The 26,873-nt window shown below is 42.2% G+C and overlaps 2 protein-coding genes across 2 annotated transcripts; one reads left to right on the top strand and one right to left on the bottom strand.

Moving 5' to 3' along the window:
• Positions 1–256: 256 nt before the first annotated feature.
• On the top strand, positions 257–4,984 carry samd9l (sterile alpha motif domain containing 9 like). The gene has a single exon (XM_072444298.1). It carries the CDS (start codon positions 268–270, stop codon positions 4,843–4,845), a length of 4,578 nt encoding a protein of 1,525 aa, XP_072300399.1. The 5' UTR covers positions 257–267; the 3' UTR covers positions 4,846–4,984.
• Positions 4,985–20,073: 15,089 nt separating this feature from the next.
• LOC140359396 (uncharacterized) lies at positions 20,074–21,899 on the bottom strand. Its single transcript, XM_072444297.1, has 2 exons — positions 21,635–21,899; positions 20,074–20,942 (listed from the first exon to the last, which is right to left on the bottom strand). Exons 1-2 carry the CDS (start codon positions 21,897–21,899, stop codon positions 20,131–20,133), a joined length of 1,077 nt encoding a protein of 358 aa, XP_072300398.1. The 3' UTR covers positions 20,074–20,130.
• Positions 21,900–26,873: the final 4,974 nt, after the last annotated feature.

The following is a 26,873-nucleotide window of genomic DNA, read 5'->3' as shown; positions in this document are numbered from 1 at the left end:
CTCACCAGCTAGTCTTGAACGTAGGTTGCCAGTGTCATACATGAAACTGCTTCACCCCTGAGTGTACCAGTAGAGGTCAAGTCCTTGCGCCCTCTGCTGAAAACTGTGAAATACTGTACCCTCAGAAATTGGGAATGTATAACGTCCCCTTGTTTTCCATGCATATTACAAGCAAATCCTGCATCATCTATAAAGAAAAACTGCCTCAAATTGTGTAATACTTTTCACTTGACTCTGACTTTTGTATCTATGTCATTTTGTGTAGGAATGCAGGACAAAATGCCCCTTGACAAATGGACAGAAGATGATGTTGGCTCCTGGCTAAGGCGTGTTGGAATAAAAGAGTGCTATATAAGTCAACTTAAGGATGAGGAGGTTACTGGACCCGTCCTTCGCAGTCTACGTGATGACTTTCTCAGAAAGAAAATTGGAATGAAAAGTGGCCAAATTGAGCTTCTGCTTAGTAAGAGAGAACAGCTACTAAAAACTCAGAAGGAAGAAAGAACTGTTACTAAGGAAGATGTACATAAAGAGCCCACTGCACAAGAGGTTCTGGTTTGTGACTCCCAAGAAAAAAACGTCATAAATCAGCAGCAAATTACTCCGGAACAGAGCAGTGAGGATACAACTCCAACAGAAACATTGAGATGGAGTTTATATCGTACATTTGACCAAGATGGACTAGACTTCAGATACATCAAACACAATCTACTTCCACCAGAGACAGGACCTGAAAATATGTTGAAGCCATGTCATGAGTACAAGTCACTTGAGATAGCACAAACCCTGGACTCAAAAAAGTTACAAATCAAAGTGGCAAGGGAAGTTTTGAGATTTGCCTGTGCTTGCATGAACATGAGAGCCAATGGAACCATTCACTTTGGCGTTATGGATAAAGTGAAAGGGCTTTACAAACACGGGGAAATTATTGGAATAAATGTGCAAAACCGTGAAGACTTCGTGGATGCATTAGATTATATTGAAAAATGTTTCAATGGATCAAGTGAACAATGTGATGCTAGAGAATGCATAAGAAACCCAAGGTTCATTGAAGTGATTGAAAAAACATCAACAGATAAAAAATATGTGGTTGAGTATGATGTTGTCCCAAAAGCCAGTATTGTAAAAGAGAAATATTACTCAGTTGGTGTCCCTAACTTTTCTGAAAAAGCAAACAAAATTAAGTTTGAAGCCAAAACTCCTTATTGCAGAGTTGGGGCGAATACACCTCAAATTTCCCATGACAACATGTTTTCTTTCATTAAAAGCCTAATTGAGAAAGACAAGCAGAGAGAGGAGGCTGAGTCCACAAAACACCACCCGACTGGTGAATATAAAGAGGATCAGAGGAGAAAGCTTTCAATCCTTTTAACATCTGGAAGGAAACACATGGACAATTCTTTGTTCTACATCATTGTAACTAACAAGTTTCATCCACAACACCTAGAACACGTAACCTTTCTGGTTAACATGAACACTGTTTGTGTTTTTGACTTTGACCCCGACTCTTTTGAAACAGGTTTATGCTCTGCATTTAGAAAACAGAAAGCTGTGACTCCCCACTTTCTTAATGATTATTTAAATGAAGAACAATCCAATTCATCAGATTTTTCTGACAGATTAGGCCTTTTTGAAAAACCCAGCTGGATTTTCTGCAATGGCAGAAATGAGTTTCATGACAAAGAGGAACCCTGTGATGACAAAACTTGGATTAAGAAAAGAAAAAAGAAATTGAAAAAAGCAGTGTCATTTATCTGCAATGAACTTTTGCCAAGCAAATCTTTCATTGTGCTCTTTATGTTGATGTCTGATGTTGAACAACCACTTGTTGAGACTTTTTCAGAATTTTATGAGGAAAAGAATGGACATGAATCTATAGTGACATTATCTGAGTCAAAGGAAATCTACAGAAAATGGTCAAGTTTGGCTCAAGTTTCTTGTGACCTGTCAACACTCAATGAGATCAGTGTCACTGGAATGCCTCTCAGCCACATGGATGCCACTGTTCAAAGTATCCAGCTGTCAAAAAATCAAACAACCAGGAGATTACCGGCCTCTAGTGGTGGAGTTTGCGCTCTCAAATCAGCTGATGAAGCAATGCTTCGTTCATTAGAAATTATCAGTGTAGACCAGTGTGAAAACACTAATCTGGAAACCATGGACGAAGATGAAATTAACAAAAGAGAGAAATATTTCTATCATGGTGGTAAGATTGACTGGATAAACTTCTGGCTTTCTGACAAACACAAGTGTGGAGATATCATCAAAAGAGATGCGTTCCATGAAACAAACAACATTTTGGAGAGGATTACATCATCAAGTCCCGAGTCCTCACGCCCAATTGAGAGTGTGACCATATCCCATCAACCTGGCAGTGGAGGAAGTACAGTGGCACGACAACTCCTCTGGAGCTGGAAGGATAAAGTGCGATGTGCAGTTGTAAAACAATGTAAAGACATCACCACTGTGTCTGAACATGCAGTGAAACTAAGACAGCATGAGGAGAGAGACCAGAACAACTGTCTACCTGTGCTTCTGCTTTTAGAAGACCAAAAAACAGATGACATAGATAATCTCAGACGGGAACTCAGAAATTCCATTACGACCAAAAACATAACTTCATCTGCTCTGTGCTTCATTCTTCTCATTTGCAACAGATCAAATGATCCAGAAAGGGCTTGTAGAATATCACCATCTAAAACTGTGGCTATCACCCATAAACTGTCAGAAAATGAAAAGCCAATGTTCTACAAGAAACATAAAGAACTGGAGCGTCAGTTGGATTTGCCAGACCCTGATTACATCCTTACATTTGTGCTGCTGATTAAAGAGTGTGACAATGATTACATTGTTAATTTTGTCCGGAATACACTTGCTAAAATTGATCATTCTTCGACAGTCACTCACCTCATTAGATTTGTTGCTCTAATGAATAGCTATGTGGAAAATTCCCACTTGTCTGTGTCACATTGTGAGGCCTTTATGGGACTTGCCCCCTACATAAAAACTCAGTACCATGAGTTTGTAGAGTCACTCAGTGAGGAAGCTAAACTACTTTTTGTAGATCTCAGAGATAATACAACACAGTTATCATCCATACGTATCACCCATAAAGTGGTGGCTGAAGAACTTTTGAAGCAACTGTCCAACGACATGCCAAGCGCTATTGCAAAGGACCTCATCACAAACAACCTACTCATCAATCACAGGTTTGGTAGGGATGAGTTTCTAAAGTTCATTAAAACCCTCGTCATTAGACGAAATAAAAAGAGCAGAGGAGATCCTGATGATACTGATTTTTCACCTCTTATTAAACACATCACACAAACAGAAGGGGTTGAAAAAGCCATTGAGCTCATGACAGATGCTTATAATTCTCTAGGAAAAGATGGCCTTGTGGCGCAACAGCTTGCCCGTTTGCTTTACACAAACCATCAGTTTAAGGAGGCTCTTGAATGGGCTGAGAAGGCAAAGTCCTCTTTTCCATATGATACGTTTGTTCTAGACACATTGGGACAAGTTTACAAGCGATGGTTCTACCACTTGTTTGACAGTCTTGAAGAAGAACCTTCACCTGAGGGAGGAGTTGAAATTATAAGCACTGCATTAAAAGCAATTTCTGCCTTCAGAGACTCTGAAAAGACTCCCAAAAAAGAGACTGTGAGTCTTAATAGCTCGTATTATGGGGAAGTGGACGTGGGCTGCAGGTTGTTGAAATTCCTATCTAAAGTTGATGTTTTTGCAAACCAAACAGGGAAATCACAGCTGATGGACTACCTACTAACAGACCACATCCCAGACATGGTGAAAAAACCCTGGCAGAAGTTTCATTCCCTGTTAAAAGGATTACAGAAGAGTTTGTTGAGTGCGCTTGAACTAATTTCAGAAGATCTGTGTTACTTTCAAACTTACATTAGTGCGGAAGATGAGGAGCTTGATGCAAGTGATCCTGAACAATTATACAGGCCACGAGAGTGGCTCACAAGGAAAAGTAAAGTTTATGCTGACTTTTTCTGCAATCAGTTGGATGACAACGATACCCAAATCGAAAGTGTGATTGCTGCAGGTTCTCCCCCTCAAATCTCCCAATTTCACAGACAGATGATGACTTACAAACTCGAAGGTGGAAATGTGACGTCAATCATGTCATTAATCTACAACAAAGACACAAAGGCATCTGGAGACAAACTGGAGAGAATATTTGACATGTACAATCCTTTACTGTTGAAAGATCTGGATCCAGAGGAACTTGAACGTTTTATCTTTTGTCAAATTGCTCTTAACTGTATCAAGCCAGGATCCACAAAGCTTATGTTTCTCGAGCAACTTAAGGATCTTTTCAAGTTCTGTTCAAAGAAAGTAAAGTACTTTTTATCAACAACTGGTCCCTACCTTGCTTCCCTACTCTTCTGGCCTGAAACAGACACGGAACTCAGTCCTGCCGATAGTAAGATCTTATTAACAGCTATTGAGGATCTCCAAAAACTCTCAGAGAAAAAAATGGGAGGAAAGCGCAGAACTGTGGACCATTTCTACTTTGGAAAGGCAAAGGGCCTTAATAAGATTGTCCATAAAAGTGTAATTGAAAAACAGACTGGAGGTCCTGAGAGAAAAGAAAAATGGTTGGGAGGGGAAGTTTGGAAAACGCCTCAAGTAACCCGGTTGTTGAAGCGTGTTGATGGATGGACTGAAAATGGAAGGTTATTTGTCAAGTGTGGAGACAAAAAAATCAGAGTATCCCCTAGATATTCTGCCTCCCTGCCACTTGGAAATGAGAATGTAACGTTCTATTTGGGCTTCTCATTTGCTGGAGTGGTTGCTTCGGACATTCAAGTTAAGGAGTAAAAGCTACAAGATGATATCTGCCCAATGTTTTGAAGTTTAATATTTTACTGCAAAAGACCCACAGTAGCCTATGACCCGGTGAATTGTCTACCACCGTTGCATCGTTGGTGGTATGCCTATGAGCATTTTTATATACTCTTAGAATTTGATTTTGTTATAATCTCAGATGTAACTTTATATGAATATAAATAAAAAATATATAAATAACTCACCTGAAAACAGTCACTTTGGAGTCACTTTTCCCCCCATATATATAAGCAAGAGAGAGAAGACATTTTGTTTTGTGTCAGTTTTTGTTTGTTTGTGGATAGGTCCAGTAATTACAAAACCAGGTCAATAAATCTGACAGTTACACAGCAAATTCTACCATTGAATTCTAACCTGTCCTCTAGCTCAGTCTTAAACTAGAGGGATTCTAGAATGTTCTGATGTCACTTGAAAGCAACTTGTAGGCCATTCGCAACCTTCGTCACTGATTCCATGACTTGCACATAACTGACGTTCACGGGTGACACAAAAAGATAGACTGCACAGCTACAACAGTGTCCGTGCGCTTTGCTTTCCCCCTGAAACTCATCTTCTGCCCCTGTAAAGTGCCTCTGTTGATAGAAGAGAACAAACACATCAGGTCCATTTCCCCTGACTTTTCATTGGTTAAACAGTGTCATGTCATGTGATTGCTTGTCGATCAAAGCAGAGTTGCGGTGCTAGGCTAGCTGTGATGCTAACTCACCCAGAAGTTTCTAAAATAGACATAAAAAGTGTGGACAGACTCATGGACCCATGGATTTATCAGAGGAAAACCTGCGTCATTTGGAGCTGTGTCTAAACCGATGAGGACGTTCGACGGATGAGGAGAGCTGATTTACACGGTGAGTGCCATAATTTATGTGTGATGCGCTTTAGCTTTGTTTGTAACTAGTTTGTGTTGTCATTTTTTGCATTATACATGTCCTCCATTAATTATCATTGGCCCCTGGGCTCTGTGTTTGCGCAAGTGTCAGTAAATTAGAGATTATTTTCCTCTGATTTTCAGTCGTACCTAGTCAGTCCCAGACATCTCTAGTTGAGGACAGTAACAGCTGCTTCAGTCTGGGAGTGTGGAGCTATTACAACTGGATTTGCATCTGAATTGCAAAGTGTGCACCACAGAAAGAAATGACCAGAGCCCTGTTGCAGGCATTTAAACATGACTGTACTGACTGTTTATTGACACTTCCTCAAACACAGAGCCCAGCAACCAATGCAAATTGACAGAGGACACACTGAAAACAGCCTTTGGGCAAAAACTTTCTATTTTCATATTTTTAGAAGCGTGAGATGCACTAACAATGGCAACAGCATGGCACATAGTGATATTTATGCCTTTACACCAAATGTATAATGCAAAAAATGCAAACACCAACTACTTAAAACTACTTACACTTATAACCAAAGCAAAAGCACACCACGGAGAAATGACGGCACTCACTGTGTAAATCAGACCTCCTCTTCTTTTCCTCCTGTATTTGATGTCTTCATCTGTTTAGACACAGCTCCAAATGACGCAAGTTTTCCTCTGATAAATTCATGGGAAGTGTGTCCAACTTCTTCACCTCAGTCCACACTTTTAATGTCTATTTTAGACTTCTGGGTGAGTAAGCATCACATGAATGAGTTTGCATTATAGCTAGCCTAGTGCTGCAACTCTCTGTTTTGGTCAACAGGGGATCATGTGATGCTGTTTAACCAATGAAAACTCAGGAAATACTGTCCCAGCCTCATGTGTTTGCTCTTTTTTATCAACAGTCACAGAAAAGATGAGTTTCAGGAGAAAAAGTGACCTTTAGTAGCCGAGCGGACGCTGGTGTAGCTGTGCACACTTACGTGCAAGTCAAAATCATGGAATCAGTGACGAGGGTTGAGAATGCAGAGCTGTCAACTTATCAAGGAGGCTATGTGTGAGATTGGCAATTTTTTTAATCAAAATCAAAATCTTTAAGGCCTTTGCTGTCGACCATCCCTGGCCATCCCTGGTGCTTGCAACTGACGCTCCTCCGATTGCAAACTATGCATTGAAAACTATGTTTCTCTGCTTTCTCTGCGATGATACAAGGGCAGGACTGTGTCCACTCTGTTTTAAATGATGACTTATACCTGGCACCACTAAACTTGGTCTTTTTCAGCGTAACAGGTTCACTGGTGTCGCGCTGATAACTCGCACGCTAAAACAAGGCTTGTGATTATTGTGACCTAGTTTCATGTCAGCAGTTAGATCTACGGTGGCCTGTTGGAAGCGTTCAAATTTCCTGATGATAGTGACAGTGCTTGACGCGATCGGGAAGGGCATTTATTTTTTTAGCGTGAGAAAAGGCCATCAGCGCGTGAGAGCGTGAGGCAGGTCATAATGCGTGAGAGTTGACAGGTCTGAGAATGGTATTGGGAGTTGCTCATCAATCTATGCTCAATACAAATAGACAATTAAGCATCTTAATCTTATCTCATCTTTTATGATAAAAGCATGTAACATTTTTGAAAATAGAATGCATTGTTGGATTTATTTACTGAAATGTTTATAAGATGTTTATAAGTTGAAGACTGTTCATTCCTTGTTCATTCATTAAAATCTATCTCTATTTTTATTGTATTGATTTTTTTTACCATTAGAGTTATTACAAGGGACTACTCTTATTGTAGACTACATGTCAGGTTAGTCTCCCTTTGTGTACCAAGTTGCTTGAAAAGGAACACCAACAAGTACAAATTGAACAGTTTAATGCAAGGTATGCAGGTTGCTGGGGGCCCTCACACGCGTCAAAAGCGTCCAGTTTACATTCAGTCTATGTTATCACGCGTCAAACATGTCCTGCATTTCCGCGGCGCTCTGTCTGCGTTTTCGCCGTCGAGCGGGTCCAAAGCGACACAGGGGAGAAAAACCCTAACTTTTCTGCGTCGGACGTGGGGCAGCAGCCAATCAGAGATGACACTCCAGTGACCCGGAAGAAAACCCAAAACAAAGCCTGCAACGATAAAAAAAACAAATCTTAAGACACAGCTCTTGGAGCAAGGTCTGCAGGTGAGTGTATTTTTCGGACGCGCGCCCAGGGCGTCTGTCTTCAAATGTACAGGCGTCCAACTTCTGCGTCGGGTGCGAATTTGACGCCGCGGTGTGAGGACGGCTTAAGATGTAAAACAATTCTCTCTGAATAAATGAGTTAAAATACTAAAATTTACCCCCAGAGTTTGTAATTGTTCCTAAACAAGCCCAGTTGTGGTGCTGTGATAACAATGGGAATCAACCTTACTGATCTGTGGCTGCCCACGAGTCCGAAGGTTCGCTAGTCCGAAACTGTGAGTCCGCGCAGCGGGCTCTCCTCGCCTCCCTTTACCCCACACACTGGCTTTTAAAACTTTTCTAGTGTTGATGCACTTTTTATGATTAAACTCACGTATTTTCCATAACCGACTTGTTTCTGTGCATAGCCTGAGCTCCTAATCGTATTATTAATGAATGAATTAACTCGGAATTAAACTGTTTTCCAGTAGCCGCGGTGCGGTCAAATGGCCCAGCAGTTTAAAGGAGCCGCGGCACAAAATAACAGCAGTTTCGGCCGCGGCTCTGTAGACACTCCCGTCTTGGCCAGCTGAATTTCCTTTTTGACTACCAATCCTACGGTGATCGGATCACGCGTTTCTATATATACATATCATTTCTATACTTATGATCAAATGAGGGCATAAAGCGGAGGATTCGAGATGTTCCCTTGTTATTTTCATATACACAGTACAACTTGCGGTGCCACCTGTGACGAGCCCCAGTGCGTGTCTTCGTGCTTCGTGCGCATTTTACAGACTGACTACATCCCGATGCCGTCTATGCACCTTCACTTTAGCCTATGAAGAACTTTCGGACTAGCCAACCTTCGGACTAGTGAACCTTTAAAACCTTCGGACTCGTGAACCTTCGGACTCGTGGGGGTTAACCTCCTGATCAGGCTGTTTATTTTCCCCATTCGCAGCTGCTCACAGGATTATATTCCTTCACTTAGCTCTTTTTAGTGTTGTAGCAACTGCGTCCTTGGATCTCTCTCTTGGGTCTCTTTTATTCCACTTTTATAATATAATGCAAAGAGTATTAAAATAGGCCAAGCTATTTTTCACAATATAACAATTGATTTCATTGAATATCAACAAGCCTAGCTATGTTTTTTTTTAATTAATAAAAATATTTTTAATTTGAGGTAGATCATAAAGTGTCGTGTTGTGAAGCAGGATTCTGCACGCTGGACTGGCTGGATTGGCTCAAAACTTCACTGAAAACAGTGATCTGATTGGCATTATATGCGTACCTATAATCCCCAGTACCTATGTTCCCCCTTTTCTATGAACGGGGGAACTACGCTAATACAAGCATAAGCTACTGGTTCAAGTTCCACATCCCACATGTGGCGTTCCGAGGGTCGTTTAGCTTAGCCGTTCTCGTCCTTAGTAGCTAACCCAGACTAAACCATCTAATGTTTATAAAAGCCAACAACGCCACCTGGGAGTTGGCCCAGGACCAGCTAAATATAAAGGCACGTAGGTTCGTTGTTGATAGGCAGAGACTTGAGGTTAGCAAAAATAAATGTTTATTAATACATGGTCAATAAGTTATTTGGACATTACAGTTGGAATAATTACGCACAGTTCATTGCCCAGGTCATTCACAAATAGTTCGGAACAGTGTAGAACAGTCAGGTAAAGCAGGAAAGACACAATTGCAAGGTGAGAAGGCAAGGTGGCCACAGTGCACCCTAGCTCCATGGCTCAGATCTATAAAAGACAACATGGTCACTACTAAAGGTACAGCTGGATGACTGTTGAATTACCCACTACGCCACACACCTGCAGCTGGATAAGTGCGACGGAGGACCGGACAGACTGTAAACAATAGCACGCCCGATAGTCGGCTTAACGGGCGGCACACAGAGCGCACGGCCCATGGCAGCAAGCACTAAATTAAAGTTACAATCAGCGTTACAAATAACGCACATCTGAATGTTTAATATTACCTGAGAGTGGCGTGCGCGGCGTAAACACCGGCAACCCGGAAGTAAGAGCGCGAGATCAGAGGGTGCAAGGTAAGGACGGAAGCGTTTTTAAGAGTGGTTGACATCACCGTCAGCCAATAGAAAGTCTGATCAGTAGTAGAGCCCGCCTGCAGGTTATACTGCTACATGTGCATAAATGTATGGTTTTACAGCATAAAATACAGCAGCATATAACCCTAACCCAGTTACCGGGAACATACAAGCACCTAGCTGCCTGCTGCAGTGCAAACATACAGCGGCATGTGTCTGCTCGTTCCTCTCGTTGCTCTAATTAGCGGAATAGTATTGTAACGTAAAGCATTGTAAAGCAAACTTTAACAGACATTACAACTGATTTAGCTGTAAAAGCTTCAACCAGCCATGCTGTGATCTGACGCGCAGTGATGCACGCGCTGTTCTGACCCGTCCGTGCGGGTCAGTGTTGCCAGATCCTCAAAATCCTATTAATGTACAGACATCCTGAAATTATCATGTTTTTTCTACCAAATTATCATACCAAATACCAAAACATTCACAATAATGGACAAAAATGTTCTCAATGTCTAAATTATAAAAAAGTTGGAGTTCCAACCCTAAAATGAGTATTTGAGGTTTTGATGTCACAGCCTCACACACACATTTAGCCATACACACATGCATGAACACACTATTTTTTCAATGCATTTTCTTAACAACATATAGAGCTAAAGGTTTAATAACATGCTCCCAAACGACCCAAATCATAAACCAAACAAAGACGTGTCTGGGGCTGTGAAAACTGCAGCAGGCAAACAGTAGCAGCACTAGTCTATGGAGTTATTATTGTTGCAGAAAGATTTGTGCATTTGTAATTTGATTTGTCTGTAATAAGACAGTGATGTAATTTGTGTGTGTGTGTGCGTAGCTTGATCTGTGTATGTGTCATTTAATTTATGCATGTCTAAAATCATCATGTTGATTGAGCAGATGATCAAAAAGTGTCTAAAGCCGGCCTCACACCGCGGCCTCAAATTTGAGAAGAACGCAGAAGTTGGACGCCTGTACGTTTAATACACTCACCAGCAGACGCGCGTCCGAGGCGTCAGCGCAGTGCAGGAGTTGTGCTTGTTTGCTTTTCTCGTGGTGTTATGGAGTTTAATGGCGGACCATGCTTTGGTTTATTAACGATGAGCACCGGGCTTGTCTGGGACCTGCAGATACTGCAGAGTTTAGTCAATATCATTATTTGCTCCAAGAGCTGCGTCTTAAGGATTTTTTTTTTATCTTGCGGGGTTTGTTTTGGGCAAAAGGTTCACAAGTCCGAAGGTTCGCTAGTCCGAAGGTTCACTGGTCCGAAAGTTCTCTAGTCCGAAGGTTCACTGGTCCGAAAGTTCGCTAGTCCGAAGGTTCACTGCTCCGAAGGTTCGCTAGTCCGAAGGTTCACTAGTCCGAAAGTTCCTCATAGGCTAAAGTGAAGGTGCATAGACGGCATCGGGATGTAAGTCAGCCTGTAAAATGCGCACGAAGCACAAAGACACGCACTGGGGCTCGTCCCAACGTTTAGTGCACCAGCTGTACCAGATGGCACCACAAGTTGTACTGTGTGTATAAAAATAACAAGGGAACATCTCGAATCCTCCACTTCATGCCCTCATTTGATCATAAGAAAAATGCGTGAACAGAATTCTCCACTCCAAAAAAAAAATTCTGCTCTCGACGCCCCGGACGCGTACAGAGCGTCCGACGCCCCCGACGCGCCATGCTCGATGCCGAAAACGCAGGAATCGCGCCGCGGAATACGCAGGGCGCGTTCGACACGCGTTTACATAGATTTTGAATGTAAACCTGGCTTTTGACGTGACCGTGTTTTTATTTTTTTTAAATGTCCAAAATTGACATTTTTAACATTGACTGTATGGATGCATATTTTAAATACACATTTACAACTGAATTAATTAAGTAAACACACTTTATTTCCACTTTTGTTAATGATAATACAATGACTTAGAGTCAGATTCCATTTGTGAGAAAATACATTTGACATAAAATTACATTTTACACTTCATAAAATATCAGATTGAAAAGAGCAAAACTAAAATCTCAGTGATACTGTAATTTATAGTGCAAAGTAACAATTACAACATGAAGAGGAAATACAAACACAAACAATTGTTGGTGTTTCATAAAACAGCTTCTAAGTGGCATTAGTTACCCTGAACTACATGTGTAACATTTTACATTTTTATATTTAATCATCACAGACATTATTGCTGTATGGAAAGTTGTCATTTATGACTTTCTTTCATAGATTTTCTAATAACAAAAGCATATTTTTATCAATAGAAGTTAAGCTAGTGTTTGTCGTTGTCATGGTTACGGAGCACGGAGTTTCACATGTCTCGGCTCGGATTGATACAAAATCAGAAGCTTTCATTTCAACACATATAAATCCAGCAAACAGTTGAGCAGATCATTCTGAGTCGTTTTGGACGTACCTTTTGTACACACACGTCTGCAGATGCAGTTTTAAGACGTAAACACGGAAAACACGCCGTGTGGCACTTCCGCGTAGGCGCGCGCACATGTCTGTGTCTCTAGCGTAAAAAGCGTAGCTCCATGGTGTAACTTCTACGTTCAAAAGGGCGCTCGTGATAGCGCCCCATAATCGCTATTTTCCTATGGCAAAAGCCATAGTGACGTAGTCACTTTTGATTGTCATTTGATTGGCTTAAAATCCCCATTGCTTCTCTATGGGGCTCTGGGGCGCTTTTCAACCCGCCCCACGGGCACATAGAAAAGTGACGCAGACTGCGCCAGGCAGCAGACCACGCAGCGCGTAAAGTATATATATATATATATATATATATATATATATATATATTATTATTATTATTTTACACATTCACACTAATAAGAATATAAGATATTTCTGAATCAATTGTATTGTTTTTAGACACAAAAAAAATTACATGGTGGGCAGATAGACAGGGGGTGCGGCCGCTGGTGCATTTCACCCTGGAGACTCAGACAAACACAGAAAGGACTGTTTAGCAAGCTTTATTACGTGGGTTATTTGGCGCTCAGACCCCGACGGAAGACATTGCGATCATGGCCACTCCAAAATCTAATTGGATTAGATGCCCCCCCCGGGCCTGGAGACTGGTGGTGGTAGATTTGGGGAGAGGGTAGAGAGGAGGATTAGAATGAGAGCGATGCAGAGGAGGAGGAGGGGAGGTGGTTGGTCGCAGTACGGTCTGAAGTGGCCGAGACCACTGCATGAGGGTTTAAATGGGACCAGCTGTGCGCTGATTTGGAGCAGAGGAGGTGCCACGGGGAGGAGTAACTTGAGTGCGTTGATTGAAGATGGGGATGTGGATGTAGATGGGTGGAGTTAGGTCTTCCAGGCTCGCAAGGTTTCATTTCCGGTCCAGTGGGAACTCAATTCTTTGAAATGGAGAACGCGGGAAAAGACTCGCCGCTCAAATATGCTATAAAGTAGATTGATTTGTGTAAAATGCCCAATGTTCATGTGACCAACAAGTCAAGAAAGGCTGCGCCCCCTTCCCCGCGCTCTCCGGGTCTAAATTTCCCGGTAGAGACATGGACACAAGAGTCTTTGACCACTCTCCAGAGAGCGCCGCGGAGGGGACGCGTTCTGCCCGTGAAAGTAAGCAAACCCCGGGGACGCAAGTTGTCACTCATCGCTGCCTGCGGCTGGAGCCGCGGTCGTCGGCTTCAGGAAAGTTATGAACCTCTATTTCAGGTCTATCAACGTAGCGAAAATCACTTTTACACATTCCTTAGCAGCAGTGTTTGTTGCTAAACGTCTTTGTGGAACAAATTTGTCGATTCTGGGTCGTAATAATCAGTTTTGACGTCGCTTTATGAGGTGTTTTCAATGGGAATTGATAGCCTCGCAGTTTTCATTGACTGACTTCCGGGTACGCGCTGTTGGCGCGGTGACGTCACATGGCTATTTTTAGCTCGGCCGCAGAGGGCTATTGGATTACTGGTTTGTCTATCATTTATTGTTGTGGCAATCTAAAATATTTACTGCTTCAATATAGCTGAGTTACTTGAACCACTTTGTCTTTCATTGTCAATTGTAACTACTAAATACTTTTTTTAGTAGGGGCAAAATAGCAGTGGTCGGCGTGTGGGATCGTTCTTTCGTTTCCTTCTATTTTGTTTTCAAATTTTCATTTTTTTTCAATTTTGTGTTTTTCTTTTCATGTCCCAATGAAGGAGGAGTTGCAGAGCCTTGGGAATCGATTAGCTCAGTTGACTGCTAAAAAAGACTTTGCTCAGATCAGGTGTCTGCCACGCCTGACACCAGTGAATAGGCCATTAGATCTTGTGAATAGATATTGTACAATAATTAACATTAGCAAGCAAACAAGGTAAATAATCCAGCTGCTTAATGTATCAACAGAAACAACTAAAATGCACAGACATGCTCAAACTCAAAATAACAGTATTAATGCTGAGCACAAGCAAATGGAACAGCTCATTTTCATTGTGGCACATAAACAACCAGTCAAAATGGGACCTGCATGACTATAATGTGACAGATTTGATCAGAACAGCTCAAACCGCAATATCAATTTACCAACAATTTATCATTTTTATTTATGTGGGCCATTGAACTGTGTTAGAGACACGATTCAGTTGAGATTAAATTATTCGGTTGTAGTTTATATTATTACTGCGCATTAGAAACAGAGTTAGCGTTAGCTACTTCCTGCTTAGTCGTGACCATGGACTGTATAAATTCACATCTATGCTGGACCATGAGTCTCACCCCCTGCAGGACACTCTGTCCCCTGCAGGACACTCTGTCCACTCTGGAGAGCAGCTTCAGTGAGAGACTGATCCACCCTCGGTGTGTGAAGGAAAGGTTTCACAGGTCTTTCCTTCTGCTGCTGTCAGACTCTACAACAAACACTGCCCTGAACATGTGCAATACTGAATTAACCATGTGCAATACCATCATATTCATGTGCAATACTGATGTAACCATGTGCAATACCTGTAAATAAGCGTGTTCTATTTTGTTTTTTATACGGTTTACTTACCTGCTAATAGTATTACCTAGTCTTGTGCTAGTTATTTTTACTTTATTTTTATTTTATTCTATTATCATTATTTTATTATTATCTGATTTTTATCTTTATTTTGTATTTTTATTTTATTTCCCCCCTCCATTCCCTATTAAGATAGGAGAGGAGTTTTGTTAATAAGAGTTTTTTGTTTTGCTTTTGTTCATAAGAGTTCTATTAAGAGTGTGTTTTGAAACTTCCTATAATCTGTCCTTTCCTCCTGTTCTACTGCGTTGTAACAACAAAATTTCCCCTTGTGTGGATATTAAAGGTTTATCTTATCTTATCTTATGACTGTTGGCAGTTCTAAAACATTAGCTCAAGCTGAGGGACAGAGACCTTTTGTTAGGGAAGTGATTTACTGTGCACGAGTAAATAAAGATCCACCTTTTGAGAAAGAAAAACTGTGTTAAATTTCATTTATTGGTAATTGTTTGCAGAAATTCCACTATAGTCTCAAGTCTTATTCATTAAACATTAAACATGTACCTCAGCCTTAAGATAATGTAGTTTAACTTACTGATAAATGTTATTGTAATATCATTGTTATGTTTGTGGGGGCTCACATGGCAGTGTGGAGTGTAGAATCCTCATTTACCTCAAAGACAAAGATACCAATAGTAACAGGATTTAATTGAATAAAATAGCAGCATAATATTTAAAATAGTTCCAGTTTGAAGATACATATTTATCGTGTTGGATAACATCTTGTCTCTCTTCAGATGTAGGTTATTTTGTGATATGTGAATCTTATCTATAGATATTTATTAATCACATGTGTCACAGGGGTCACAGGTCACAGAGGGAGGGCTGAGCAGCACGACTGAGGTGCTGCCCTCTGCTGTGTCTTGATGCTACTGCAACATCCTGACAGGATTTCCACAGCATACTGTACATTTTATGCCAAGACCCTTTGACCGGGGTGAGGATATTTTAAGGTGTTTCTCTGCTAGCTCATTACACAAAGCAAGTTTAGTCTATTTTCAAGCAACTCCCAACTTTAAAACAATGACAGAAAAATAATAACTAAAGAGAAAAAGGACATGAGACTGTTCACTTCCTTCACGCGCCTCACAAACTCTTCTGCTTCAGACTATTCAACACACAACTGTCTACAGACTAATGCTCCCTCTACGTCACAGCAAACAACATCTCAAAATGGACAAACACAAAAAACCTTCGGACTGGCTCTAGCGCCCTCTGGCGGTCGGAAACATGCATTCCACCCCAAAGTGACTCAAACTCAAAGATTTCACTGGACATGGTTTTCCCTGTAAAGCCAATTATAACTATGAGAAATCACAGGTATAAACACTCCATCTGAGAAACTGTAACTCACAGACATTTAATTCATGTACAATGTGGGAAGACAATGTTTTATTCTTCCAAAACCAAAGTGATACTTCTTCTTATAATCTCAATTTTATGTTTTAACAGAAACATGGCTTGATGAAAACACAGATAATCTAGTTCTTATAGAATCTGCTCCACCCAACTTCAAGTTTGAATCTAAAACACGAGAAAACAAAAAAGGTAAATGTGTCCGTGCAGTTTTCAGAGATGAAACTGTTCCCCACTGGTTGTTCTTTGGGTGTTTTCATCCCTTGAGTATGTAATACAACTTAAATAGTGTTTTTTAAGATGAATAAACTATTAATCCTTTTAGGGACCAATAAAATATAGCTTAAAGTTTAAACCAATAGTTTTGATTGTCAATACGATGTTCTTTTTTAAAGAAATGTATGTATATTAGTGTTTTTCAAAATAAGATAAGAGTTAATATAATACAGTAATGATCTCACGGTTTTGCTCTAGTCATAACAATAACAAATGAAAAAAGAGAAAATTGTCTTTGTGGGTATGAATTGTGGCAGAAAATTATGAGTAGAAAATTCCCACAGACTAAAGATCCAATGCACTCTGTTTAGAGAAATAATTAAAAAGCCTTTATTCAAACCTTTAGCTTTTAGGTTCAAATTTCCAACAGCGCATTTGGGCCTAAAGCGCGGCCTTCCTCAGGGTGCAATCAAGCTAACGGGTGTGTAGGCCTCCTTTAGTAGGGAGGGTCCTGTGGCTCCACCTCTTACATTCACAATATGAAAAAAACATTTACACAGAGTATTACAAATAATTAAGAAAATAGCTAATATAAAGTGCACTAACTTGAAAATCACACAAATAATACAATGGTATATAAAAATGTAAATATACAGTGTACAGTTTAACGTAGTGGTTCGGATGGGAGTGTCCCCTCCAGGTGGGTCTCCTCATCACAATATTAAAGTTTGTATTAATCAGGGTTAGAGAAAAGGAGAAAAGTCAATGTCGTCATTTAAGCCTGGAAAATCAGTGGCTTTTAAGTTCACAATCCAAAAGGTCTCACGCTGCAGTAAGTGAGAGAGTCCATCTCCTCCTCGCACTGGTTTAGGAACAGATTCAATAATCATTACTTTCAATGTGTTAATGTTTGTGTGGCCAGCAAGTTGGAAGTGAACGGCCATGGGGTACTGAGGGTCACTTTTCCGTATGGCACGTTTGTGTTCTGAGAGTCTGTCTTTGAGTCTCCTTTTTGTTCTGCCAATATAGAAACAGCCACACTCACGTTCCAGTTTATAGACCACGTAACATGTGTTGCAGTTGGCATAGCTTTTTAGGTGGTAGATCTTTCCTGTCCGGTCTTGAAACGAAGTAGACAGTGGTTGCAGTTACCACATGGAAAAGTTCCTTTAGGAAGGTCCAACCACGTGGAAGTTTGGGTGGGATGTAAGTGACTCCTTACTAATTGGTCCTTTAAAGTGGGAGCACGTCTGAAACAAAAGACAGGTGGATCAGGGAATACATCCTTAAGGTGAGTGTCACGCCTTTTGTAAAATACAAAAGGCCTGTCCTTTTGGGGGGTTCCGGGTCTTTTTCTGAAGAAGTGTTTTTCTGTCCATCTGTTTGACTCTAGTATAGGTCTGTCTCAGTGAATGTTTATTGTAGCCCCTTTGTTGGAATCTGTTCATCGTGGAAGTGGCCTGTTCATCAAAGTCTGTATCAACATCACACAATCGTCTTGACCTTTGGAACTGATTAGTGGAATTAATGTACTTATGAAACTCAAGTAGTTCAAATTCAGTGCCAGTGAAAATAAAAAACAAGTCATCTATATACCTTCCATACCATTTAATGTGTTGGAGAAAGGGGTTTGATTCACTGTAGATGAATGTTCTCTCCCATAGGCCAAGGAACAGTCCAGCGTAGCTTGGGGCATAGGCAGCCGTCCCTTGCACTTGTCGATAGAGCTTGTCCTGGAATAGAAATATGTTGTTGTAGAGAGTCCACTCAGTTAAAGAGAGAAGGAAGCTGCTTGGTGGTATAGAGTCCTCAGTACGTTGTTGTAGAAAGAAATGTATAGCCTCAAGGCCTTCCTTATGGGGGATGTTTGTGTCTAGTGCCTCAACATCCATTGTAACAAGGAATGCATCACCAATGTTCCCCAGCTCATTAAGCTTAATCAAAACGTCTGCAGTGTCTTTTAGATATGCTGGAAGTCTCTGGACAAAGGGTTTGATAAAGTAGTCTATAAATTGGAAGGCAGGTTCAGTGATTGTATCATTCCCACTAACAATGGGTCTGCCAGGAGGGTTTTTTAGATTCTTATGTATTTTGGGCAGCATAGAGAAAATGTTCTCTTTTTGCAAAGAATCACCCCTCTCCAATTGAGCACCTGTTTTAATTTGACCTTGTTCTGGACTTTCAGTACCTACGCAGCGCTCCTCATTTATATTTTTTCTCAATAACAAATGAAAATTGCATAGATAATACAATACATCAATTAAAACATAAAAAAACATTAAAGGCTACTTAAAATTGCAAAATGAACCATGCTGTTAGTTATTTTTGATCTTGAGCAATAAATTCACTACATAATGTGTTTGTCAATTATCATTAGTCGCTGAATGTTTAACAAAAGGTTTAAACAAGGGTTAAAAATCACCGCTAAACAGAACCAGTCTCTCATCCACGGTGACCTCGGGTCCGGGATCGTACATGAGCGGCAGTCGCTCGCACCACAAGTCCCACAGATCCCTCCTCGTCCTCCTCGTACTCCTCGTCCTCCTCATACTCCTCCTCCTCGTACTACTCCTCCTCGTAGTCCTCCTCCTCCTCGTACTCCTCCTCCTCGTACTCCTCCTCCTACTCCTCCGGAAGACAAGGAGGAGCGCCTCGCCTTTCTGGTCTCGCGATCGTCGAAGCGAAGGACGCTGGAGTAGGCGCGAAACATCTTCAGGGGCATGGTGGTGCGGAATATCGAGCGTCCGGTCTCCGGGTTCCAGAGGCTCTCGCACGCCTCGCCTCTTGACCTGTAGACCCCGGCCAGGATCAGCAGTCCCACGTAGGCGCGCAATTCGGTCCGATCGAAGGGCTTCCAGCTCGTCCACGTCCGCTGGCCCCTTCCAGATTGGTCACCTCGATTGCCATGTCCTCTAGCTCTGGGTGGAAGTACGCGAGGAACAAGGATATCGGGTCCCTCGCCTGGGTCCCTGTCGGCGCCTCCTCTTCCTCCTCGCCTGAGAACCCGCGAGCGACGCCCGAGGCGGGGGGTCCACGCGATGTCCCTGCATTTAGAGAGCATTGGGTGTTTGTCTTCTTCTTCTCTGTCTTCTTCGTCTTCTTCTTGTTCCTGTTCTTTGTCTTCTTCTTGTTCCTGTTCTTCGTCTTCTTCGTCGTCCTCTCCTAGAAAAAGAAGAAACCCAGGTATTTCTCCCCCTCCTCCTTCTCCTTCTAAAAGTTGAAGAAACCTAGGTCTCGTGCGGGACATGACGGTAATTCAGAAGGTCTAATAGCCGTTGACGTGATATCCGTGACAAGGGAACACGTTAGCAAGGAGACATATCGCTCTCAATCTATCTCCATCTCTCTGACACTCGGCAGGGAGGCGTATCGTAGACCCCCCCATGCGCAGTCTCTCTCAATCTGACGCTCGGCTGGGGGTATCGTAGACCCCCTGCGCGTAGTCTCTTGAACTCACGCTCGGCTGGGGGTATCCTAGACCTAGATCCTCTTCTGTTTTTTCAAAGAAAGACAGGATCAGTATTTGTGTGTTATGGGGGGGGGGTACTAGGACTCTGTGGCTCCCTTGACCTTTTCCAGTCCTTCCAGTCCAGCTGACGCTCCTACAGGTAGGCCTCCATCTGCAGCACCCAGTCCGGCTTAGGTCCAGGAAAAAGGGGGGAAAGCTCCACCGCGGGGCCAACCGCAGGTAATGGTGTAGACTCCGACACAGTGTCAGGCAGCACAGAGACACTCCACTCAGGGAGTTTAGGGTGCTTAGCAGGACAAGCGATCTTAGCAGAAGAGGACCGCTTGAGGGCCTGGCAAGAATGATGAGGAGTGAGGATGTCAGGAAGCATAGAGTCAAGAAGAGAAATTATCTGCAGACCCCTGGCAGGAGGAGCAGAGGAAGGCTTAGCAGAAGCCGAGAAGGGCTTACTAGGAGCAGAGGGGCGCTTAGCAGGAGAAGCATAGTGTGTCTTAGGGACTTTAGAACGAAAAGAGGGGCTCCAGGCAGAAGCCCCATGAGCTACAACAGGAGGAGCAGAGGATGGCTTAGGATTTTGAGGCGACACAGATCCACCAACAACAAAGGAAAAAGGCAGCACAGTGAAGCTTATCTTAGCAGCAGAGGGGGCCTCAGCGGGACGCTTAGCAGGAGGAGCAGAGAGGGTAGCGGAGCAAGCAGAAGAGGAACGCTTGTGGGCCTGATGAGCATAAAGGGGAGAGACAAAGTCAGGAAGCCTAGAGTCAGGAAGAGAAATGATCTGCAGACCCCTGGCAGGAGGAGCAGAGGATAAATTAGCATGAGCAGAGGGGTGCTTAGCAGGAGCAGAGGGGTGCTTCGCAGGAGTTGAGGAAGGCTTAGCAGGAGCAGAGGGGGGCTTAGCAGGAGCAGAGGAGAACTTAGTACGAGTAGAGGAGAGCTTAGCATGTGCAAAGAGGTGCTTAGTAGTAGCAGAGGAGAGTTTACCATGAGCAGAGGAGAGCTTAGCATGTGCAGAGGGGTGCTTAGCAGTAACAGAGGAGAGGTTAGTATGAGCAAAGGAAGGCTTAGCAGGAGCAGAGAGGGGCTTAGCAGAGGAGGGCTTTGCTGGTGACAGAGGGCCACCAACAACAACAAAGGAAGAAGGCAGCACAGTGAAGATTAGCTTAGCAGCAGAGGGGGCCTCCGCGGGACGCTTAGCAGGAGGAGCAGAGAGGGTAGAGGGGCAAGCAGAAGAGGAACGCTTGCGGGTCTGATGAGCATAAAGGGGAGAGATAAAGTCAGGAAGCATAGAGTTCGGAAGAGGAATGATCTGCAGACCCCTGGCAGGAGGAGCAGAGGATAAATTAGCATGAGCAGAGGGGGGCTTAGCAGGAGCAGAGGTGAGTTTAGCATGAGCAAAGGGGGGCTTAGCAGGAGCAGAGAGGACGTTACTAAGAGCAGAGATGGGCTTAGCACTAGCAGAGGAGAACTTACCATGTGCAAAGGCGTGCTTAGTAGTAACAGAGGAGAGGTTAGCACGAGCATAGGAGAGCTTAGTGTGAGCAGAGGGCTTAGCATAACTAGAGGGGTGCTTGGCAGGAGTTGAGGAAGGCTTAGCAGGAGCAGAGAGGGGCTTAGCAGGAAGATGGAATTAGCAGGAGCAGCATAGCGCGTCTTAGGGGCCTTAGCAAGAAAAGAAGGAGTAGCGACAAGCCCAGGACCTACAGCAGGAGCAGTAGGCTTAGGCTTTGGGGGCAAAACAGAACCACCCAGAGTAAAGAAAGAAGGCAGCACAGTGAAGCTTAGCTTAGCAGCAGAGGAGGCCTTGGTAGGATGCTCATTAGGAGGAGCACAGAGGGTGGAGGGGTGAGCAGAAGAGCTCCAACCAGCCCTAGCGCTGAGAAACATGGTGGAGGAGGACATAGCAGAAGCGGAAGGAGCAGACAAAGGGTAGGGTTTTGTGTGTGTATGTGCGTGTGCGTGCGTGCGTATGTATGTGTGCGTGTGCGCGTGTGTGGGTGTAGATTTAGGGCCAGAGGTGGCTCCTGTAGGACGTCTGGATGCCTGAAGGAACACTGGGACAAGAATCACACAGATCTGTGGAGAGAAACAGAATGTGTCAGATACCACTGCTAATAGAGATCTCACATCCAAGAAAAAAACACAGTCCGGAGTGAAAAACAAAAGGGCTTAAGTTACTTTACAAAACAGGGCACGATTCATAATTCACAATTAAAATAATGAATCCATTAAAGACATTAAAATCACCACCACTGACAAATGCTGCATAGAATGTGCTATGTTTGCGAACCACACTCACCTTTTGGGGACTGCCATGCCCACCTACTATTGCCCACTGGACCCACAAATAAAAACATGTCGATTTGATGGAGAGTCTGACTGTCCAACTCCAACTTCAAAGGTCACATGTGCCATCTCTCTTTGAGTCCTATTTGAATTGTACCTTAATATATTTCACCTGTTTCTGCACTGATTTATATATTAATTGCCTGTATGTAAATTGCCTGTGATTTTGCACTTTTGGCAATAAAGTTAGAAAAACTGCTTTGTCTCCATATTGACATTAGGGCTGGGTAATCTTTTTATATTTTATTACATTATCTTGATTGTCAATATTTAAACATTATCTTGATTGACAATATTTAAACAATGCTACAATGTGCCATAACTGTGTTGTTAGTCAGCACAAAACATGAATTGACTTTGTGAAAAAATATCACTCTGGATTACACTGGATATTTCTGCTTCTTTTTTAGCTCGATTTTAATAGTTAGGCTCTAGTTGAGCTCAGGGGCCTGTTTCCAGCAGCAGGTGTAATGCTTTTCATTTGGCTCATGTAAAAGAGACAGAAGCACAGGAGCACACATTTCTTTGAATAAGCTTACCATAAACACTGTTGTTTTTCGTCTAACTTAACATGGTCAAATCCCATAGAACTAAGTGAACAGTGAAAGTTAAATAAACTCACAAAAGTCTCGTAGTCCGAGTCAGGAAGAAGCCAGTGACAGTCGGGGGCAAAATATCCCTCAAACTTTAAAGAAATCCTCACAAAATCAGGTTTTGATCGCAGCCAACAATAGCAAAATTACAAGTGACAAGACGCACTTCAGAACTACCCGGTTCAAATCACAGTTTGTTATCTCTAAAAATGTTGTCTCAGAAAAGTATATTTTTCCCCAGGGACTGTGCCGTCCGTCCCTGCCTGTGCCGTCCGTCCCCGCCTGTGCTGTGCGTCCCCGCCTGTGCCGTCCGTCCCCAGGGTCTGCCTGTGCCGTCCCCAGGGCCTGCCTGTGCCGTCCGTCCCCGCCTGTGCTGTGCGTCCCCGCCTGTGCCGTCCGTCCCCAGGGTCTGCCTGTGCCGTCCGTCCCCAGGGCCTGCCTGTGCCGTCCCCAGGGCCTGCCTGTGCCGTCCCCAGGGCCTGCCTGTGCCGTCCCCAGGGACTGTGCCGTCCCCAGGGACTGCCTGTGCCGTCCCCAGGGCCTGTGCCGTCCCCAGGGAATGTTTGTCTCCAGGACCGCGGCCTGGACCAGCTTAGGTTTTTGATATAAAACAAATACAGAACTGGCAGTTCAAATAGCCCCCTAAAATGCGGCTGGATACTCAATATGTGAAGAAACCGCCCACTGTGGCTTGCCCTGGCCCAATGAAGAGAATAAGTTCTGGCTGGCAGAGAAACTGTTGATGCATTGGGTAATTGTTTCACATTTTTGTGCAAATATACTTCACAAAAACCAAAGGCACAATCAACTAGAGTCTAAATCTAATACACTTCTGGAGTATTGTTTTAGTCTAAGGATCTTAGTGAGTTTGAATTGCTTCTGGGCAGATAATCTATGGTAATGGCCAATAATAAGATGAATAAATATGTTTAAAAGGTAATTGTGACAACTATAAGGAACAACACTACAGATTTTAGGCAGGGATTGAATCTCCTGTAATGGGTTATAAATTGTTAATTTATGTGTGAGTGCACCTTTAATGCTTGGTTGGTAGCTAGAGTATAAAGTATGAATTATACACACAATTGTAAAGTGTTTTGGAAAGCACTATTCAAGACTAATAATAATAATTTGTAATTCAAGACTAATATTATGAAGATCTTTTTTGTCACTTGTGATATCCATGGCAAGATTATTATTACTTTTTGCCAGCAGCGATTGTAAAAGTTTAAGTTTAAACTCACTAGTGTAAACTTTTTGGTCAAAAGGTCTTTGAAAAAAGAAAACAAGAGATCTTCCAGATGAAGCAGGGCCTGAAGGAGACAGGAATATGGGAGTTACTCAAATCAAACCCTGGATGTGTAAAGCTAGCATTCCCTGAACTCAAGTGGCAAGTGACTGACGAGAGGTATGAGTATCTGACCTCATTTGTCACCCTATTAGCAGTTGATGTACAATCCTGTAAATCCTTTTTTTTTTCAGATTCAGAAAATAGTGTGGCCATCGCCAGAAGTGGATGAGGAAGGATATAAGGAATTCGATGTGGAGAAAGCCACTATTTCCAAGGTAAAACAACTGATATATTCATGATAGATCCATAAATCCGTACATCATTTTTGAATTCATTGTTTTGTACTCATTAAAAAGGGCATATACTAGAGTTGTACATAGTTGCATTTTATGATTATATATTTCACACAAAATATTGTCTATGTGTTACATATTATAACTTTATCAATAGAAACATTTGCCAAATTTATTTTATAGCTGAAGAAGATGTTGTAAAGGAGGTTTTGACGTTCTGGACGGGCTGGGAATGCTGTACATACCGTCCTTCTGCACCCATAATAGGACAAACCTGCTTCAATGAGCTCTACATCCCTCTTGATGCTAAAAACTATGAGTACTTCAAGAGGCAACTTATGTCTGCAATCATTGTAAACACTTTTGGGTTTGGGCTTGTCTAAAAAAAAAGAAAAAAGGTTATTAAAGGGCTGCAACCAACAATTGTTTTTGTAATGATTGATTAATCTGATTAAAATGATCCAATACCTCTCCTCTCAGCACATGGCATGGTTTGAAGTCTGTAACAAGTTACGTTAGCTGGTGCCTTTTATCCAGTCATATCCAGCAGGCATAATAGATTAGGCCTACTTTATAATCACAATCATGGAACAAAACAGAAATTCATTGGACAACACTTTATATTACAGTCGTTGAACAATTCTCTCCTGTTTTTATTGTTATAAAATCACCATTCATTGAGAAAAGTGAGGAGGCTCTTGGTGACAAGCTGATTTGCCAACATTTGTGATTTGTCTAAGATCTTAATGAATAATCTAAAATGGTAGATTATCAAGGCATAATTACATATATATATATACATATATATATATATATATATACACATACATACATACATACATACATACATACATACATACATACATACATACATAAACAATGAAAAAATGCTGCCATTAAATTAAATGCAACAGAATAACACAGCATCTACATCTTCATCATCAATCAGAATAGGAGTTGCCTTTGGAGCTTTATATGTTTTCTTCATTGTGTCTGCCTTTACCCCTACACGGTTGGTGTATTTATGTTTCCTCTTACCATAAGCGGCTTCTGGGATGGATCCAAACTTTTTGGTGGGTTTTGGTACTCTTTCTTCCTAAAGACCTCCAGTCTCATAAGTAAAGAATTCTGCTTTATATCTGTTTCTTATCTTTCTCTTGCTTTCCTTTTGCTTTAGTAGCAGCATCAACACCAGGTCCTTGATGACAGATCAACCTATGAAGATAAATGGAATCCCATCAAATTTCACATCTATTCCTTTATGTGCTGTTATGGGCTGCTGTATCCGCTTCTAACTATTCCTCACCTCCGGGATAACATCATCTATTGACATACCAAATAGAATTTAGTAAAAATTCAAGTTGGTCACAAACTAACTGTTTGTGTATATGTATATATATATATTACACAAAACATTTAAAGCAATTGTGTCGGTGTAGTCCCTCATTCGTCCAGGCGTGTTCCATAGTAGAAAAAGCCTCAGTTGTAGTCATCTGGACTCAGTTAGAAAAAATAGACGTTTCGACTCTCATCCAAGAGTCATTGTCAATAAAAGAATTTAGGTCGAGAACTCCGATATTTATCCTATTCTGTGGTAAGTCCAGCCCATTGGGCGGAGCCTTCCTGAAGTAGAAAGAGTTGTTTGTTTCAACAGAAACTCCCCCCTTGTATCTACCGAGCTAGCCTATTCAGAATTTTAATGGGCTATTAGAATCCTCTTTGTCTTTGTGAGACCCTGGCTCAACCACCCTGAGTACCTGATTAGCATCTAAATGTCCTGGTCCTGGTCCTCTACCTCTCCAGGGGTTCAGTATACCATTATAGATACCAGGAGATTGAATCTTAGCCCTCCGTTTCTGTTTAAAGAAGGTCTTTCTTTTTTGACAAAAATAGCTTCCTTAACTCCTCTTTCAAACCATCTTTTCTCCCTGCTTAAAATCTTCACCTCACCGTCTTCAAACGAGTGATTAGAGGCTTCAAGATGGAGATGCACGGCACTCTGTGGTCCTGAACTAGTATTTCTTCTGTGCTGATAGAGCCTCTTGTGTAGAGGCTGTTTAGTCTCACCTATGTAACGTTCTTTACAGCTTTCTTCACTGCATTGGATCGAATAAACTACATTGCTCTGTTTTTGAGTCGGCAACTTGTCCTTAGGGTGAACCAGTTTTTGTCTTAAAGTGTTTCCTGGTTTAAAATAAACAGGGACTTCGTGTTGTCTAAAAATTCTCTGCAGTTTTTCCGACAGGCCAGAGACATACGGGATAGAAACGCCCTTCCTTCTCTGTTCAGTTTCCCTTTTGTCCTGCTTCTTGGTTCTCTTCACTCTGTTGAGAGCCCAAGCGGGGTAACCACA

Source organism: Eucyclogobius newberryi, unplaced genomic scaffold (genome assembly GCF_026437365.1).
Source record: "Eucyclogobius newberryi isolate DKJ021-1_F unplaced genomic scaffold, fEucNew1.0.hap1 SCAF_14, whole genome shotgun sequence".
Taxonomy (NCBI): domain Eukaryota; kingdom Metazoa; phylum Chordata; class Actinopteri; order Gobiiformes; family Gobiidae; genus Eucyclogobius; species Eucyclogobius newberryi.
This window is presented reverse-complemented; position numbering and strand designations above follow the sequence as displayed.